Source organism: Colobus angolensis, unplaced genomic scaffold, assembly GCF_000951035.1.
Source record: "Colobus angolensis palliatus isolate OR3802 unplaced genomic scaffold, Cang.pa_1.0 Scaffold327, whole genome shotgun sequence".
NCBI lineage: Eukaryota > Metazoa > Chordata > Mammalia > Primates > Cercopithecidae > Colobus > Colobus angolensis.
This window is the reverse complement of record NW_012116566.1, coordinates 1273454-1292498: the sequence shown is the minus strand read 5'-3', so window position 1 is coordinate 1292498 and position 19045 is coordinate 1273454. Positions and strand designations below refer to the sequence as shown.

Sequence of the window (19045 nt, the reverse complement as noted above, 5' to 3'; positions counted from 1 at the left end):
AACTTCAACCTTCAGAGAAATGGGGGACTCAAGAGTGAGGAGGGAAGAATATTTCACTTTCCATCAACTGGACAGTTTTTCTTTTTGAGTTGACATTGTGTTTCTAATTTGAAATGACTAGAGACATTTTTGTAATCTAAGAATGTCCAGGAAAGTCATGAGATTGCCTGCATTCTAATCCAAGTTCAGAAGAAGAACTATCACCAGTGAGAAGATTTAAAGGTTAAACTTGCTTTTATGTTTACATCCTATGAACACTTCTTGGTCCAAGCAAAATTTACACAGAAGGTCAGTTTCATCCAGTGCTCCGTTCATGGATAAACCTGATCTTTCATTTGAGCTTATGTTTTGCAATCTGGTGTAGAAACCAAAACTTCTATCTCTTGATTTTTCATTCAAAATGTAACAAGTTTTCCAAGCTTTCTAAAATATCAAACTGACAGCTTTGAGAAAATGCCAGTTCGAATTTGCATGCATAATTTCTTCACTTTTTAAACAAAGAAGTACAGTCTTACTATATGCCAAGAGCAATAACTATTTTCCCTTTTATCAAATGGGTCATAAAAAGTATGTATATAATAGTTTAATATATCAAACAATACATTTAATCAGATATTGACTTATGTTCCTAGGTAGGCCTTTAAAATTACATTAATCCACTTAAAAATAGAATAGACTATGCCAGTTGAATCCACAGAAAGATTTGCAAATCTGGGCCAGGCACGGTGGCTTGCACCTATGATCCCAGCACTTTGGGAGGCCAAAGACGGCAGATCACGAGGTCAAGAGATTGAGACCATCCTAAACGACATGCTGAAACCCCGTCTCTACTGAAAATACAAAAATTAGGTGGGCGTGGTGGTGCACACCTGTAGTCCCAGCTGCAGGCTGCGACTGTACTTTAGGAGGCTGAGGCAGGAGAACTGCTTGAACCCGAGGAGGTGGAGGTTGCAGGGAGCCAAGATCGCACCACTGCACTCCAGCCTGGTGACAGAGTGAGACTCTGTCTCAAAACAAACAAACAACAAAATAACAACAACAACAAAGAAAAAAAGATTTGCAAATTTTTCATAAATGAGAACAATAAAACCTGTCATCCAATATTACTTATTTAAAGTAGAAAATAAACAAAATGTGATATCTAACTAAAAAGGGGTGTCACACATACTGGCAACAATTCCTATGCTAAAAAGAAATAATGCCTATAATCCCAGCACTTTGGGAGACCAAGGCAGGTGGATCATGAAGTCATGAGATCGAGACCATCCTGGCTAACACGGTGAAACTCCATCTCTACTAAAAATTACAAAAAAATACAAAACAGCCCGAGTAGCCTGTAGTCCCAGCTACGTGGGAGGCTGAGGCAGGAGAATTGGGTGAACCTGATAGGTAGTTTTTAGTGAGCCGAGATTACGCCACTGTACTCCAGCCTAGGCAACAGATCGAGACTCCGTCTTAAAAAAAAGAAAAAAAAAGAAATAATGCCTATATACCTGCAAAACAGGTGCTCATTATAATTTCTAGACCATAAAACACAGAATGAACTAGAATATAAGAAAAGGAAGTCAAACGTAATCTACCTTATTATCTTTACTGCAAGCACAGCCTGAGAAGGAAAACAAAACATCTCCAATAAAGTTAGAACAACCAGGCTAAATACCAACTGTAATCTGTCCTCCATCCTTGAGGTGAAACAGAACTTTTTCCACAGGGCCACACCCAACACACTAATGGTTTCCCACATGGACCCACACACACACACCTCCCTCACGCCCACAAGGTGAAACAGATCCATTCTCACAGTAGCTTTCTTCTTCAAGCTACTCTCAGATAAATCTAATGACACATTTCTGGGTCATGTCACATCAAATTCAGATACCTGTTTCTGCTTCCTCCACATCTTGATAGTAAAACATGAGGTGTCGGAGACCTCCAACAGCAAAAAGTTGATCAATTCTTTCAATCTGGGAAAAACAGAAAAGGCAAGATAATGACTTTCAATCCAAATTAGAAACTGCACTTAAATCAGAATTAATAATATAAAAAAGGAAAATGTACTGTTATCTTTCATATTCAAACAGGATGGCATCTAATGTATCCTATAAAAAAGGGAGCATTTATGTTAAAAGAATAAATGTCTCACCATAGTCTCTGTTCAAAAAAGTAATTTCATGAATCTGAGAAATATTTGCTACTTATGCACATTTGAAAAGCACTGTCCATCCAAATTCGCAAATTTCCTAAAGTGTTGAGCTGTGGAAGGGAGGTTTAAATAGAGAAGAGTGCTTCAATCAACTGCAGATAAGCAAGAACAAACCTTTCAAAACTTAGTCTAACACCCCAGAGATAATGAATATTAAATTGCAATAATCACCAAAACTGCCATGAGAACATATCTGACTATGAACACACCTTCCAGTAGCAACCTGGCACTACACTGGGACTAACAGTCCCATCCCTGAGGCTCACTTAAGTCTACAAGCCTAACAAAGGGTCTGCTACCAACAGAAACACTTCTTTTAAATAGTCAGTAGCACAGTTTGGAACTCATATGAAAATAAAAAGATAAAATCTACACACCCATTAGGCATTAGGATGGCTACCACCAAAAAACAGAAAATCGCAAGTGCTGGTGAGGACATGGAGAAACTGGAACGCTTGAGCACTACTGGTAGGAATGTAAACGGTGCAGCCATTGTGGAAAACAGTATGAAGGCGCCTTAGAAAAACTAAAAATAGAATTGCCACATGACCAGGAACTCCACTTCTGGGTATATATCCCAAAGAATTGAAAGCGGGGGTCTCAAAGAGATATTTGTATACCCATGTTCATAGCAGCATTAGTCACAATAGCTTCCACAAAAGGTAAAAGTGACAGATAAAGGGATAAACAAAATATGGTATACATATACAAGGGAATATAATCCAGCCTTAACAAAGAGGGAAATCCTGGCACACATTACAACATGGATGAACCTTGCAAATCTTACACTAAGTGAAATAAGATAATCACAAAAAGACCAATACTGCATGCCTCCACTTGCATGAGGTATCTATGGAATAGTCCAATTCCTAGAGACAAAAAGTAGAATGAGGGGATTGCTAGGGGCTGGAGAGAAGGAGGAATGTAGAGTGGTAGTTTAATGGGTACAGAGTTTGTTTTTGTGATAAAAGGCATTCTGAAGATCTGTTGCACAGTAATGTGAATGTACTTAACACTAATGAACCGTACACTTAAAATGGTTAAGATGGTGAATTTTATGTTATGTGTATTTACTACATCTTAAAATAATGTTTTCTAAAGGATAAAATCTAGCCTGAACAATTAAGTGTGAAAAATAAGTCCCCTTCAATTTCCACCATGATTGAAGATGCCACAGGGAAGAGGAGGAAGGACTCCCCAAGATTCAATTCCAAGCCAAGAACGTGGTGAAGGGCATGCTTCCATCATGGCCAGTATTGAAGCTCCTATCCCTCTCATCTGTGCTTGAGAGCCTCAGCCAGATGCTTTCTTTAAACCTCCAGGTTCTGAGATTCCTGGGTTGTGAGCTTGACATAGCAGTTTATCCTGGGATCCTTATAGAGCTGAACTGTTGCCTGCTTCTTCCCCTTGCATATTCCCAAATCCAGATGTCTGAATTAGGAAGCAGGGTGGAGTTAAGCATTTCACCTCTGGAACAATCTCCCTAAGTGGCCCTCTCTGCTTTTATGCCTCCATATTCTGGGAATAACATTATCTATCTTCTGGTATTATGAAGATGGAAACGAAGTCATAGATGAAAGGGATTGAGATCAGGGACCGACACACGGTAAACATTCAGTAAGTGTCAGCTATGAGGAGAAAGAGGAGAAGCACATTTCCTCAGCTCCTGCTTGATCCATCCTGTAGTTTACCTATTTTCGTGTTATCCATTCTTTTTTTTTTTTTGAGACGGAGTCTCGCTCTGTCACCCAGGCTGGAGTGCAGTGGCCGGATCTCAGCTCACTGCAAGCTCCGCCTCCCGGGTTTGTGCCATTCTCCTGCCTCAGCCTCCCGAGTAGCTGGGACTACAGGCGCCGGCCACCTCGCCCGGCTAGTTTTTTGTATTTTTTTAGTAGAGACGGGGTTTCACCGTGTTAGCCATTACAGCGTGTTATCCATTCTTAATTGTTCCCCAACTCCTGCTAACCCCACCAGAGCAGCCCAGCAGGAAGGAATGAAGCCAGCGGTGTCCCACAGATGGCTCGTACTGGCCCAGGATATCCAATGGATCACAACTCTTTCCACCTCAGCATTTCGTAACATGATGATAGTAGTTTGGAACCAGCCATTGTGGGAGTATTTACACCACAGAAATTAGCAGATGCTCAAACCAGTACCTCCCTGCCTACTTCCTCCATCCTTGCCCAAAGCCAGTTGTTAACATTTACAAGCCTACCACTGAAAAGAATTCCCAACAGTGTGGCACCCTGTCAACAAAAAGGGCTTGCCTTATTTCTTTTTTTTTTTCTGTCTAATTAGTTTCTTTAAAAAATCTTCAGGAATCATCATACGGCTATTTATATGCTTTTCTCACTGCCCAGGAAATTATATCTTCCCATATTTTGGCCTTCCCCAACCAAGGTCAAACACAAAGCAAATCATACGCCCGGTTTTAAAGAAAAATTGTAGCAGAAGATGGGAACCAAGGATAGGAACAAAAGAAAACAGGTTCAGCTGCCAAACCAAAGTAAAAGCCAGAAAATCATGGCACAAATCCAGTGCCTAGAACAGAAGAAATGCACAAAAGATAAATTGGCAACTTGAGAGGAGATTCTGTTCCCTGACTTTAGCTTCCAAAATGGCACGAGAGCTCAGCTTCACTGGACATAGAGAGATGCAGACAATGCTGTCAGAATCACGGAACTCAAGTGACAATTATAAGTGCCCCTATTCAACATGGAGAGCTGGAGAGCCTTAAGTTCATTCTGCAAGCACCAGTACAGAGTCAGAATGGAGCCCTGTCCACGTTAAGACAGGCACCTCCCTCTAGGCACAGCATGGGATCCTGCCACAGGACCACGTCAACAGACCATCTGTGCCCTCTATAATCAAGTCAGTGAGAAGTCAAATGCATCCCACCTGATCCCCTTCAAGAACGGCATCCTCCACTTCGGTTTTGTTCAGGTCCAAACAGGAAGCCACAATTGCAAATAAGTAGTTATGCCTCCCATCCAAAAGAGCCCGCTTGGCTTCCTTCTCTTCCTTCAGTCTTTGCTAAAAGAAAAGAATAAAAATGTTACATGGAAACTGCTGTTCTCAAGTGGATTCATTTTGTAATAATTTCATACAATTGTTGTTTTTCAAGTCTTAGGTATCCAGATAACAGACAGCTTAATGGTACCAATTTTTATGTACTATCGTCTATTTTTAGAAATAATTTATTTCTCTTATGAAAATAAAGCATGCCCATTGTTTTGAAATTGCATAATACAGAGAACCCAAAAGAGAGAAAAATCATCTGCCATCCATAAATTATTACTGTTAAGATTTTGTTCTAAATCTTTACACACTTATTTCTATGCATATATAAGCATTCAACAGAATACCAAAAAAAAGAGATCTCCATTTTTAGAAACATTTTCCTAAGCCATTAAAGTAATATTTTTCTACAGTATCTCCTATCTTTATTATTTACCTACAGCTATATATTTGGTCTTCAGATTAACTTCTGAATGCCATTGCTTGCTCTTTAACTATTAGTTAATTATGAGAATAAGGCATGCTTAATGTAACTGATGTTGGCAGTTTGAAGGATGTCTTTCCTTATGCTCTATGCTCATACAGTCATATTCAAACATATGCCCACATCTATATTTACATCATACTATAAAATGTTTTCATGCATTTCTCCCTTAACAATACATCACCGACTTCTTTCTAGTTTAATACAGACTATTCCATCCTCTGTAATAGCTGCAAAAATATTCAGTATGAATGTACCATAATTTATTCAATTATTTTGACAATGGTAGACACTCGGCTTCCAATTCCTTCTTGGAATAACACATTACCTTTAATGCCAACCAGTAGCTTCCACTGGGAAGAGGAAAAGTGGCCCCTCTGGATCCCTTCTTTTAATCAACAAACATTTGTTAAACCCCTAATATGTGCCAGCACTGAAGAGGCCAACACTACCTGGTAACTTCAAAAAAGCTCATGGCCTGGCTGGCAGTATGTGAGCTGAAAATTCAAATATGACAGATGGCATGGCGGTTGCCATAGGGGCATCAGATTTATGGGTCTCCAAATGCAGGGGCATTTATGGGTCTTCAGAGAAGGAGCAAAAAGAAGGATCTCCCACTCTAGCCTGGAGTTGATAAGGGGTGGGGGTGGGGGTGGGGATGACAGGAAAGCTTTCAGGAGGAGGTGGCTCAAGCCCAGCATTGAAGGAGGGTTGGTCATACTTCTAGGACAGTTGCCTTTCTGCATACACAAAGGCCGAGAGGCACACGAAAGCACATTCTGAAAACCACAAGGCAGCCAGGATGGGTGAACTAAAAAGGACTAGGAAAACATAACAGGAAATGAAAAAAAGTCAGATCACAAATATTTTCTGAACCACATTACAAAGTTTAACTGTTATGTGAAATGCATGGAGAATCACTGATGATTTTCAAATCAGAAGAGACAGGTGTTTAGCTGCCTGTGCAGCATTGAAAAATCCATCATTCTAACAGTAGTGTGGAAAGTGGGCTGATGCAATGCATGCCTGGAGGCAGTCAGGTGGGTAATGGTGGCATTCCCAGACACTGGGCTCATCAAGAGGAACAGGTTGAAGCAACATAATCATAAGTTCAGCTTTTGGATGTGTAAGATTTTGAGGTGAGTCAATACACAGGTGGAAGAGGCAGACAGGCCACTGGAAATGTTCAAGGGGAAATGGCATTGCAGATACAGATAACATGCAGGTTCTCAATTCAGCACAATGACTTTATGAGATAGACCATTGTTGTTGTGAGGGGCAGTCCTGTGCGATATGAGGTTTTAGCAGTGCCTTTGGTCTCCAACTTCTAGGTCCCAGTAGCCCCCACCACCGACTCATGAGAATAAAAGATGTCTCCAGACATTGCCAAATGGCGCCCCTGGGACAAAATAACCTCCCCTGTTGAGAACCACTGATATGATACAGACATATATATAGATATAGACACAGGCACACATAGACATAGACATAGAGAAGACGGTCAATATAAAAGCTACAATGTCAATCAGTGTGAAAACAATGTGGTACCTGTTGCAGTTGTGCAGTACAGAACCTGCAAAAGTACATCAACAGCTCTTTCAACCAGCAGATGGTATGTGCATTCAATAAATATTTGTCAAATGAATGAATAAATCAAAGTTTAAACCATGAGTGCAGACATGATTTTCTAACAAACGTATGGAAATTAAAACACAAAAAGTGAAGAAAATTGGGGACCACCAGTATCCCAGGAGCAAGGAGAAAAAGAAGTGCAAATCAAGAAAGCTAAGGATGAGGCCGGGGGCAGTGGCTCATGCCTATAATCCCAGCACTTTGGGAGGCCAAGGTGGGCGGATCACCTGAGCTCAGGAGTTCAAGACCAGCCTGGCCAACATGGCGAAACCCTGTCTCTATTAAAATACAAAAATTAGCCAGGCAAGGTGGCACATGCCTGTAATCCCAGCTCCTCTGGAAGATAAGGGAGGAGGATCGCTTGAACCCAGGAAGCAGAGGCTGCAGTGAGCCAAAATCGTGCCATTGCACCCCAGCCTGGGTGACAGAGCTAGACTCCGCCTCAAAAAAAAAAAAACAAAAAATAAAATAAGGATGAATGTGCAAAGAGATAGGAAGGAAAAGAAGAAACCGTAGCATCAATAAATCATGGAGAGTGACCAATAGCAACAATGCTATACAGGATTGGTTGGGTTAATTAGGATATCTTTAGGCATTGTGTTTACAGGATGGTTGCGGCTTCTTATAGCTCTTTTGCAGTGTGACTGTGCCACTAATCTGTCAAGAAATAGATGTATTCCCCCTCCCCTTGAATTTGGCTAGCCCTCTGGCCAGTTTTCACCAAAAAAATCTGAGGGTAAATGAGATGGGATTTCCTAGGCTAGTTCTTAACAGATCTTCACCTTCTGCCTTTGCACTTAGAATGTTGCCTCAGAACTCAGTCACATAGGGAAACCACACAGAGGAGAACAAAATGTTCTGGTCAATGGCACCTTCTGACCTTCTAGCTGACTCCAGCACCAACTTTCAGCCATCTAAGTATGTCTTGGATGTTCCAACCTAAGTTTCCCCTACAGATGACAGCAAGCCGGCCAATGACACTTGCAGAAGAACCACCCAGCAGAGCCCAGTCACTCACAGAATTAAGAGGGATAACAGATGATTGTTTCTGCTTTAGGCCCTTAAATTTTGATATGGTTTGTAATGCAAAAATAAATAACAGAGTAATTTTGTTAGAATAATTTCATTGGTTGGATGGAAATAAATATAGACTTGAGAAAAGCATGATTGGAAAAAGAGAAATATTAAAATGCTGAATATAAACTACTCTTCCCAGAAACTTGACTATAAAGGAACAGGATGTGGTAGTAATAGAGAGGAAAATTTAGAGTCAAGGAAGAATTTTTTAAGGTACAAAAGAATTATGGAAAAGCAAAGATGAAAAAGTTGGAGATTTCAGAGCAACTGAAAGGTTATTGCTAGACCTATAAAATTGACATACATTTCTCTGAACTTGAAGGACTACCTATCTGAGAGACAACTTTGCCGGGGAGGTGGCAAGAGGAGGCAAGATTCGGGTTTAAAAAAACAGATAATCTACCTGTTTTCTCACCATTTCTTTAAAAAGGAACTAACATAGGTCCTGACATAAAATATAAACATCAAATAAAAGTAAATTTAAAACTTTTTTCAAATGTCTCTAAAGCCAGGAAGATGTCCTGTTGTTTTGAACTGTTTTCTACCTTCCTGGCAGGGAGAAATAAAAGACTTTTCTCTAAGTGATCGCTCTAAGTTTGTGCTAAATATCTTTAGCAGCTTGAGAACTCAGAGGTCAACCGGGGAGCCAGGAATTCAGCAACAACACAAAGAGGTGGCAAATGAAGATTCAAGATGTAAAGGAACAGAGGGCTTCCAAAGAGCACAGAGATTTTTTAAAAAGATTCTTCCATGGCAAGGAACTGAGGGCTTCCAAAGAACATACAGATTTAAATAAGATTCTCCCATGGCAACACATTACTCCATAACCCAATTGTTTCCAATTCCAGAGGAAAAAATATTCTAATGGAAAAAAAGAGAAATCACTCCCTAAAATAGAACACTAATTATTCTATTTTGTTTAAATACCACAGGAGAAAGAAACTTCCAAAGCAGCTTTATTTATACAAAGCTAATTATTGACATATTTTTAAGTAAATGTTTTCAGAAGCTATTTAATATATTTAAAAGCATGTTAAGACTTGAATATATGCTCTTATTTAAACTGATTGTTCTCTTGCCTAAAGACAAGTAATATGAAGTCAATCCTAATGTCATATAGATGAAAGGCCACAATGTTTATCAATCTCAACTTCCATTGCATCACACTAAGGTATCCTGATAATACTGAGATTGTTTTTTAACTGCCATAAAAAAGTCAATAATGTCAAACAAATATTTAGTAATTAGAATAGTACACTGTCAATCCACAAACCTAACCCTGCAGCTTTCTGGCTGCTAGGGAACCACAGCAACAAGCAGTCAGGTGACTAGTTCTCCAGGGGTTGGCTTGTCCTGCTGGCCTTTGAAACACCGAGGACACTTGGAAAGTGAAGGTAGAGAGGGATTAAGAAGGCAGGAGGTAAACTATGTCAAGACTTTTCCGGAGTCCTATCAAAATTTTTTTGCATTGTATGAACAAGCACCAATGGATAGGGGTTGGGAGCATGGCCAGAAACCTATTCAATATCCAAGGAAATCTAGAGCAGTATTAAAACATTGCGGCAATTTGTGATGAGCTGTTACTACTGCCTTGAAATGGGAGAGTGGCTAATGTACTATCTCACAAGAAAGGAGCTCTGCTTCCCAGGTGGCCAATCCCCCATAGACGAAGGAGCACTGCTGTCAGAATGAGGTGCTAGGTTCTAGTGCCAGCTCTGACACTAACTGCAAGACCTCACATCTTTCATTTAACCTCTCCAGGCCACAATTTCCTCAACTACAAAATGAAAGTGTTGGACTAGGTGACAGCCAAGGTTCATTCCTCCTCCAATATGTGGGCTACTTCTCATGACTTCAATCGTTTATACAATCTACAGACTCAACATTTGAAAATACAAATCCTAACAAATACTCCAAAAAGCTCTATGACGGTCTCAAAACTAATCCATCCATCCGATGTTTAAAACATACTAACCTTTGCCTTTAACTCTGTAGAACCAAAGCCCGAGTCTGCATGTTTATATACACAAGCTGTGTATAAACTACACACATCATCAGCCTTTCATTTTGTCTCCAGGCTTATAATCCTCAGCTATCCTCATTTATAGAAACGAAGATAAAAGTAAAAGGATATAAAAGTCCCAACTTGAAAGATGTTTGTGAGGGTTAAATTGCAAGCAGCTTGGTGATCACACTAAATCAAACAGCACTTGAATTAAAATGGCATGACCAAGGATTTCACCCTGGACGTGAAAATTTAAGTGCAACAAAACATTTTCATAATGATTGCTTTTAAGTGTACAAATGTTTAAGCTTCCTCCACCCTTATGAAGCTCTGACTTGTTGGCAGGTTTGTTCCTGACACAGATCTACTCCACTGACCCCACTGGCAGCCAGCAGAAGTGGATGGAGGATGGGGCTATTGGGTCTGAGAGTTCCCTTGTGCCTAAGCAAGGAGATCTTTTCCCAGACCCTCCTGAAGTGTACATATTGCACTGTTTGCCCTGGTTGCATTGCCAGCTTGGTTCTGTTAGTCATCATTTGCTCACTATGTTTTGGTTTAATTGTCACAAAATCCCTATGAAGCAGACATTATTATCTCCACACCAGGAAATCAAGACTGTGGACCATTAACCGCTTTCCCAAAAGCACACAACTAAGAAAGTGGCAGGGCTGGAAATCAAGCCCTTGCTGTCTACAGGAACAGACCAAGACATAGCGTGCTCAAGGGCAACTAAAAATTTTGCATAACTTCAAACTGATATTCCATAAGCACTTTTTAAAAAATATGCACTTAACAGTTATCTAGTATGCTCTAACAGGAGACCCCATACAAGAGTTATAAGAGGAGCTGTGGATGGAGACCAGTTAACTACACCCATTTCCTGAGTTATATCAGTGATATTCTGGTGCCAGTGTGGACTGGTACCTAGGTGCTTCCAGCTGGGATGCATGTATTCAGTTCTCACTGCGCTTCTGTGTCTCTCTGAAAATGATAACACCCTCACCCCATCTTCTACTCCTGAAAGTGCCTCGGAGGTTAGCTCCTCACTTGGGTGGTCAGTAGGTGAGGCTCCAGATTCTCCCTACTCACTGCTGCTTCCATCTGACAGCATCACTGTTATCTACATCATACTGTATATACCAGGTCCTCATTCAATACCTTTGCACGGAGAAGTGGGTAGGGAAAGGAATGGGTCCTGCAGTCAAAGAATATTTTGTTGTTAAAAGAAAAAAGTTTTTCTAGGTGACATGATTAGCTTTGTTGCACGTCTGAATCTGAGAAAGAGAAAGAGATCTGACTTAAGGAAGTCCAGTTGCACACATTGAAATGAATATATTTCTATTTGTTTGATTTAAGTATTTTGTTCTTTATGTATGTGTATACATAGAGTAACATACCAAATATAATACAGTATCATATTGGTTAAAATCCCCTTCTGAGATAATTGTAAATAATGTACTCTATGAATTATAGCTGTTCTCCAATCCCTATCCAAGGTTTCCCTTTCTATGGTTTCCATTACCTGTGGTAACCTTATTCCAAAAATATTAAATGGATAATTTCAGAAATAAACAATTCACAAGTTTTAAATTGTGTGCCCTTTGGAGTAATGTGGTAAAATCTCATGTCGTCCAAATCCATACCACCTGGGATATGAATCATCCCTTCATCCAGCATCTCCACGCTGTAGACATTACCTAACCATTAATCATCAACATCATCTCCTGGCATCCAATCATTGACATCATCATAGCTCAATGATCCAGGATCACCCAAAGCACATGGTCCTCCTGCTATACCATCAGATGGTCAGTAGCAGCCAAACACTGTATCACAATGCCTACAGCATTCACCTCACTTCATCTCATTATGCAGGCTTCATATCACCTCACATCAACCCACAAAGGGTAGATACAGTACAAGAAGATATATTGAGAGAGAAAGACCACATTCACACAATTTTTACTACAGTATATAGTTATAATTCTTCTATTTTATTATTGTTGTTAATCTTTTACTGTGTCTAATTTATAAGTTAAAGTTTGTCATATAGGTGTATATATGTACGTATGTATATATTTAAAAATTTACATATATAAATGCACATATATACACACATATATATGAAAAAAACATAGTATATATAGGGTTCAGTCCTACCGATGGTTTCTGGCATTCACTGAAGGTTTTGGAATATATTCCCCGTGGATAAGACAGAACCACTATATCGTTAAAGTTCCTTATCTTATATAACTAAAGGAAATACATCCATGACTGGTTTCCCTTTGGCTGTCAATGTCAATCTCAAGTCCACAGATAATTGATCACTTGATGAGAACACAGTGCTAACGAAACCAAGGACATGAATTTGATCATCTTAGGCCAGTTAACTTCACTTTATTTCACCTTCCCCAACTGTGGATGAATCAGGACAAATTCATGAGCAGAAAAAGAAAATTATTCAAAGTGCATGCATGGCTGAAATGCCCGGTTATTGGAAAAATACGTATTTCTTTTCTTCTTTAAAAGACACCCAAATGGTTTACTTCTCCTATCTGCCACATACGTAACCTGATCCTTCTTATCTCCTGAGCAGTAAAACAAAGTAAATAACAAGAGAATCTCATCATTCCTACAAGAGCACCGGCTTTACAGGGAAGGGATGCTTTCCATTTTGATTTTTTCGATAGCAGCAGTGTCAACAACAGGCCATGGCACACTGAAGATCCTCAATGAATATCTCTAAATAATTTTAAAATTATTTTACAAATCACTCTCAAGTAATTAAGGGCTGGAGCAAATTATTCTAGACCAATGTAAGTCCACGATTGCAGAATCAAAATTAAGCCAATAGGATCCATGCTGTTGTGCCTGGAACGTAAATGACTACACAGAATTCTATCCTGGGTAGGATAGTAGCTACCCCTCAATTTAACAGCAAATACAGCTGACCTTGCTTTACCTGCCTCCCATTTTATTTTGTTGAATTAGAGAAACTGAGGGAAGCAGTTCTGTAACTCATTTACCCTTAGAGTCCTCTACAATCAACCCTATTTCCCTGTCTTCCGACAGAGAGAAGCCTCCCTCTTTGTCTTCCAGCTTTTCTGTTTCAACCCGCAGGGCCCTGTCTCCTTTCCCAGTCTCTCTCAGAGAGAAGAGGCTGCTCTGTGATGCTTCCCAGCCCAGCCTAACCTGCTCTTTAATTGGCTGGGAGAACCACAATTTAGAGACTCTCCACTCCTAACTGTACTTTTCAAGTCTCACCTTTTCTGACTCCCCTTTCGTTTCACTTTTCCTGGTGAAGCGCCACAGCCACAGAAGAAGCACAGCACCTCCTTCCCGAATTAACAGCACTTCAGTAAAGTGGTTTCAGGAAAGGAAAGAGACACCACACTGGCTAATCCCACTCACAGCAGGTGCTTTAGTGACGCCCTCCTTTATTTAACAAGAGCCACACTCTCCCTCTATTGCTAAGAGATAGCACTTAAGCGTGTGGTACCATCCATTTTCTTCTGTTCAGGGATAAACTTTGGCACCCTGTCTATTTTTGCTGGAGTTTCCAAGGCCTCTAACTCTCCCCATTTACTCACTCCCTCACCTATCATTCCTTCCAGGCAAATAAAGAACTCTCTCTTCAGCATTTATGATGTGTGAATTTTTCACCCAGACCAACCCCAAATCTGCTGTAGGCATATCCCGGTCTGCACAGCCTCACCTCTCCCTGACATTCCATCACCCAAATTCTAACTTAGAGTCTGTTTTCTGCACACCAAATTTCTGGGCCTGAAGTGAGATTTGGTGGACCTTCACATGGCCATGTATCCTCTTTCCCTAACCCCACAGTGATTGCACTCCAAAATCAGAAATGCCTCTCATGTAGAATTTCAAGAGGTCCCTCTGGCGGCAGGGACCATATAACTCAAATGGCCCTCACCCATATGCTAAAAACATATATATAATATGTCACCATTCACATTATATGTGGCACAGGAGTGGAATTCCCAAACTTCAACAAACCACTGTGCTTAAAGCTGGCCACTCATTCAAGTCATTGGAGAGCTGTAAAATACTGATGCCCGGACCTCCCACCCCTGAGAAATTCTGACTTATCTGGTCAGTTGCAGGGCCCAGGCACTGGTATTTCTCAAAATCTCCCCTGGTGATTCTAATGTACAGCCCAGCCTGACATCGCTGTTCTCAAGGAAGTCATTTTATAAATTGATCATGATGGATTAGTATGACTAAGTTCTCACTTAAGGTAGAAACTTAATAGAGAAAGTCCCAGGACATAAATTTTAGGATCTTCTAACTCTAACTTCTTCTTTTCTCCTTACTAGACTTGGGCAAACATTGAATGATAGAAAGAACAAGTTCAGCTCTAAATTCCATGGGGTCTAGCTGGGTTTTTCCCTGCCACATCACAGAGCACAGCACTTAGTACAGAGCAGGCATTCAAGAGATATTCGTGGAATGGACAGGTTTTGCCATACAGTTACATTTCCCCAGGGTCTAGCTATGGCACGATAATGATGGGGCATCTTTGGGCCTTAACTAGTTCAGGCTAGAGAGTGCTCACTGGGCCTTAACAAGCAGCACCAGGACTGGCACAATGGCTCACATCTGTTATCCCAGCACTTTGGGAGGCTGAGGCGGGAGGATACAGGAGTTTGAGGCCAGGAGTTTGAGTATGCCCAGCATAGCGAGACTCCATCTCTACAAAAATTACAATTAAAAAATTAGCCAGATGTGGCGATGCATGCCTATAGTCCTAGCTACTGAGGAGGCTGAGGTGGAAGGACTGGTTGAGCCCAGGGGTTCTAGGCTGCAGTGACCTATGATGCCGCCACTGCAGTCCAGCCAGGGTGACAGAGTGAGACTCTGTCTCCAAAATGAAAAAAAAAAAAATTTAAAAACAGACAGTACCTCTCTCTTCCCAGCTAAACCCTAGATCCATTCACCTGCCAGTGCTCTAAGGAAATGGTTTTGATCTGCTCTATGTGAAATCTGTTGACTTGGCCAAACAGGCCTGGGCCTGATTAACAGGATGCTGAAAACGGTTTGGTTAATTTGCCAGAGAATGAGAAAACGGACACCTTTTCAGATTTCAAAAGATAACCTGAGAGCAAAGGTTCTTTCTGTCTTGTCTTCTACAAAGCACCCCACTGGAAACAGTGGCTGCCCTCCTGCAGAGATTCTCAGCAGGGGAGGGAGGTGTGCTCTCTTCCCCCACAGCTTCTACCCACAAGAGAGTCACTGTTTAGAGAAAACTTGCAGCAATCTGAAAGTTCATGAGCAACAGCATTCCCTAACACAAATACATTCAGCACAAAACAGGAACAATACACATTCCATTGTAGTGGGGAGAAGACTTTTCTCCATTTTGAAACCAGCTTTGCAATTAGGTAAATTTAACAGTCTAGAGGACTATCATCTATCTTTCAAGTTATTCTTTTTTCTGGAAGTCAACAAAGTCAACCAACAAAATTATAGACTTCAGTTTCATTTTAGGGAAGTAAGGAAAAACAAAATTCACAAGTCTGGAATTCCTGTCTATCGTACACCTGTAACTTGGTACTAAGCATTCTTTATCTCTGAGAAAAGCAGAAAAAAGACAGACATCAGATCTGGACCATAATTTTTGCAAATGAGTGACTGAATATATACAGAATAATTTCAAGTTTTTAAATTTAAAATAATGTGTGTTTATTGTACAAGAAAAAAGATACATGGCTTGATTTTGTTTATGGTACATTTGGTTGTTATTGGCATGATATTTATGGATAAAGTCAATTATTACATTACAGTAACCTAATTATAACATAGCGTGATTGCAATAATAGTTCCAGACCTTAGTCTGGAACTTAGTAGTTAAGTACATACATACTTATAGTTAGGTAGCTCTGGAAAGTTTCCCATTGGTCATTTTAGATCATGAAGTTATAATATAACAAGTTATCTTATCAGTTGACAAAGTTTCTTTGCTTGGCCAAACTTTAGTCAGGTTTCTGAATCTTCTCCTAGGCCCATCTGTACATGTCCTTGTAAAATCTAGTTTTAGCAAAGAACTCTGCTAAGTCAGTTAACAAGAATCCCCGGTAGAGGGTACTCAATATCTGATCACCTTCGATAGCTGATTGAGTTCCTCATCCTCCACCATCCCCCACGTGCTGTCTCATCCCCCTGGCCTTTCTTCAGCAAGAATCCTGGCAGGTCTTCAGTTTCGCCAGAATCCCCCTCCCCTTCTAACCACTGACCCCTGCCCTACTTCTTGGCTACAAATTCTCACTTGGCCATGCCATATTCACAGGGGAGCCCAATCTCTCCCCTCACTCCCCATATAGGTCCTTATACCTAACTCGATGGTCCTGAATAAAGTCTTACTTATTATGCTTTAGCAAGTATCATAATTTTTTATCATAATTTTTTTATGATAATTCGATTATCATAATCGAATAATTTTTTTCTTTAACACAGTGCACTAAGTAGAAACTGTATAATTATTTACATAATATACTGCAATACTATTAAGATAATTCTGTTAATATCAGACTTCAGTGGAGTGAACCAAACCAGCATCCTAAATATATGATTGAAACCTCCAGAACACTTGACTTACTCTCAAAGCATAGTTCATGTCAAGGAAGAATCTAATTCATCAATTATGCCTGAGATTTTATCATCAATTGTTGTGTTTCAGACTTGGTACTGAAGTACAGGAAAAATGTTCAGACATGTGAAATGTTTAATTCATTCAACTTATTCCACAGGCATCTATTAAGGACCAAGCATATACTATGGACCAAGCTCTGTGTTAAAGGAAGATTATTTTTAAATGAAGAGAACTCACAATCCAGCAAGAGAAAGAGACATGTGGGCAAATGTCATTTCACTACAGAGATGTAACAAGGACTCCATAAGACATCGAAGGAAAGTGCTGACAGGGTATAGGAAGGAAATTCTCGCCTCCTCCTCAAAGTGTCAGGGGACGCTTCTCAGAGGAGGCAACACTAGCACTTGGTCTTAAAGAATAAGCAGCGCATGGACTGGCTGGAGTCAGCTCTTCCAGAATGGTCTTCTAACTCCAGCAAGCAAGTTCAGGGGCTTGGCTGGAAGACATTCACCTTGGGAAGGATGCCTCAGAATCTTGGGGCTTGGGCAAGTGAGGGGTGGCAGGTGGTGGCGTACTTAGAAAATTCAGAGGTAGCATGCCTGCTCTTTTGTGGTAAAAACAACAGGCAAGGGGGCATCGTGTGAGCTTCTGGGGATACACAAAAAGATACAGTGATCAAGCCCAGTAGGAAACATGGGTTAATGGTTGAAAACTGAGTCCTACAGAAACCTCCATTTTCTTCTGACATTAATCGGCAGTGGAAGAGGTTTCCAAATCCCTCTCTATGCATTTGCATAATAAAAAGCTGCTGAGCTGAGCCCTATGCTAGGGAAGCTCATTCTTCAATGTGACTTCCAAAGGCACAGCCTTGCATCTCACCGTCTGTGTCCTCATTTGCAGGCATACAGAACAGGGGAGTGATTTCAAAGCCTAAACCTTGCGGCCTAGAATCTGTCTTAACTAAAATTTACCGGTTTGAAAGAATACAAGTGCCCAAACCACCATGAATGTTTTTCACCCCAGGAAAGCATCTTCCCAAAGGATGCAGCATGAATTTCTATGTGCATAGTTTAAGTGGCAATATGCAGAAAAGCCTATGAACGCAAATCTTTTTTTTTTTATTTAAAAAATCAACATGTAGCCTAGGCGTCATGTGAACATTAGTTAAAAAACGTGTTTCTCACAAATTCATCAGTGTATGACTATGAACATTTTTAAGCTGTTTTTTTTTTTCCACCCAGGTTTGACAGATGATAATCCAAAACACACGTGCAAAGGTACAGACAACAGCACCTTACCGTTAAAACTCGGGTGACGCTCTGCTTCCAGAGCTGTCTCCTGCCAATCCTAAACATTGTAGCAGTGCAGGGACAGGCTGGAGTCAGTTGTTCTGGAACGGTCTTCTAACTCCTGGGAGACCTGCTCAACACCCAACAGGCTTCCAAATGGAAAGTCTTCTGGAGGACCAGCATTTTACTTGCACGTTTCTAATTTGCATGTATTATTCACTACATTCACAGAATAAAAATTAAAACTCCACTTATACCACTCAAGTTTTTCTCCCAGAGTCTCTGCCCTGGGGCCTCTCCTCTCTCTCTCGAAGCCTGGTGTTGTTAGGGTAATACTGTTTATGCACTACACAGTTGAACCGTGCCTCTTAATCATGTTTATCAACCAATCAAAGCATTTTAACAGCTCGGCAGCAACACAACTCCTTCTGTTGTTCAATTAATTCTGTACACTGGCCAACAATAAGCATTGGGTCAACAGAGATATCTAAATAGTTTCTTTGAACAATGAGAAACGTTAAACCACATTAAATTAGAAATCCGAGAAGCCACAGCTCTGAATATATTGTCCACCTCGACAAACTCAGTCTTACTTTGTCTAAACAACTTTGCAAGCACGATGCACTGCCAGCATTGTGACTAATTGTGACTAATTGCCAGATAGGCTAATTGTGACCCAAAGGAGCCATTCTCTCCCCCATAAAGAACAAGAAGTCTATTTCATATG

General features: G+C 40.5%; 1 protein-coding gene across 1 annotated transcript in view; it reads right to left on the bottom strand.

Annotated features, from left to right (window-relative positions):
- DNAH5 (dynein, axonemal, heavy chain 5) overlaps positions 1 to 18598 on the bottom strand; it is a 252270-nt gene extending 233672 nt beyond the window's left edge. Inside the window, exons 1-3 of the mRNA XM_011951766.1 lie at positions 18328 to 18598; positions 5102 to 5236; positions 1880 to 1964 (exon numbers count right to left, since the gene is read on the bottom strand). Coding sequence (XP_011807156.1) covers positions 1880 to 1964; positions 5102 to 5236; positions 18328 to 18384 — 277 coding nt within the window. The 5' untranslated portion in view covers positions 18385 to 18598. The remainder of the gene's footprint in view (positions 1 to 1879; positions 1965 to 5101; positions 5237 to 18327) is intronic.
- Between the last annotated feature and the right edge of the window lie 447 nt (positions 18599 to 19045).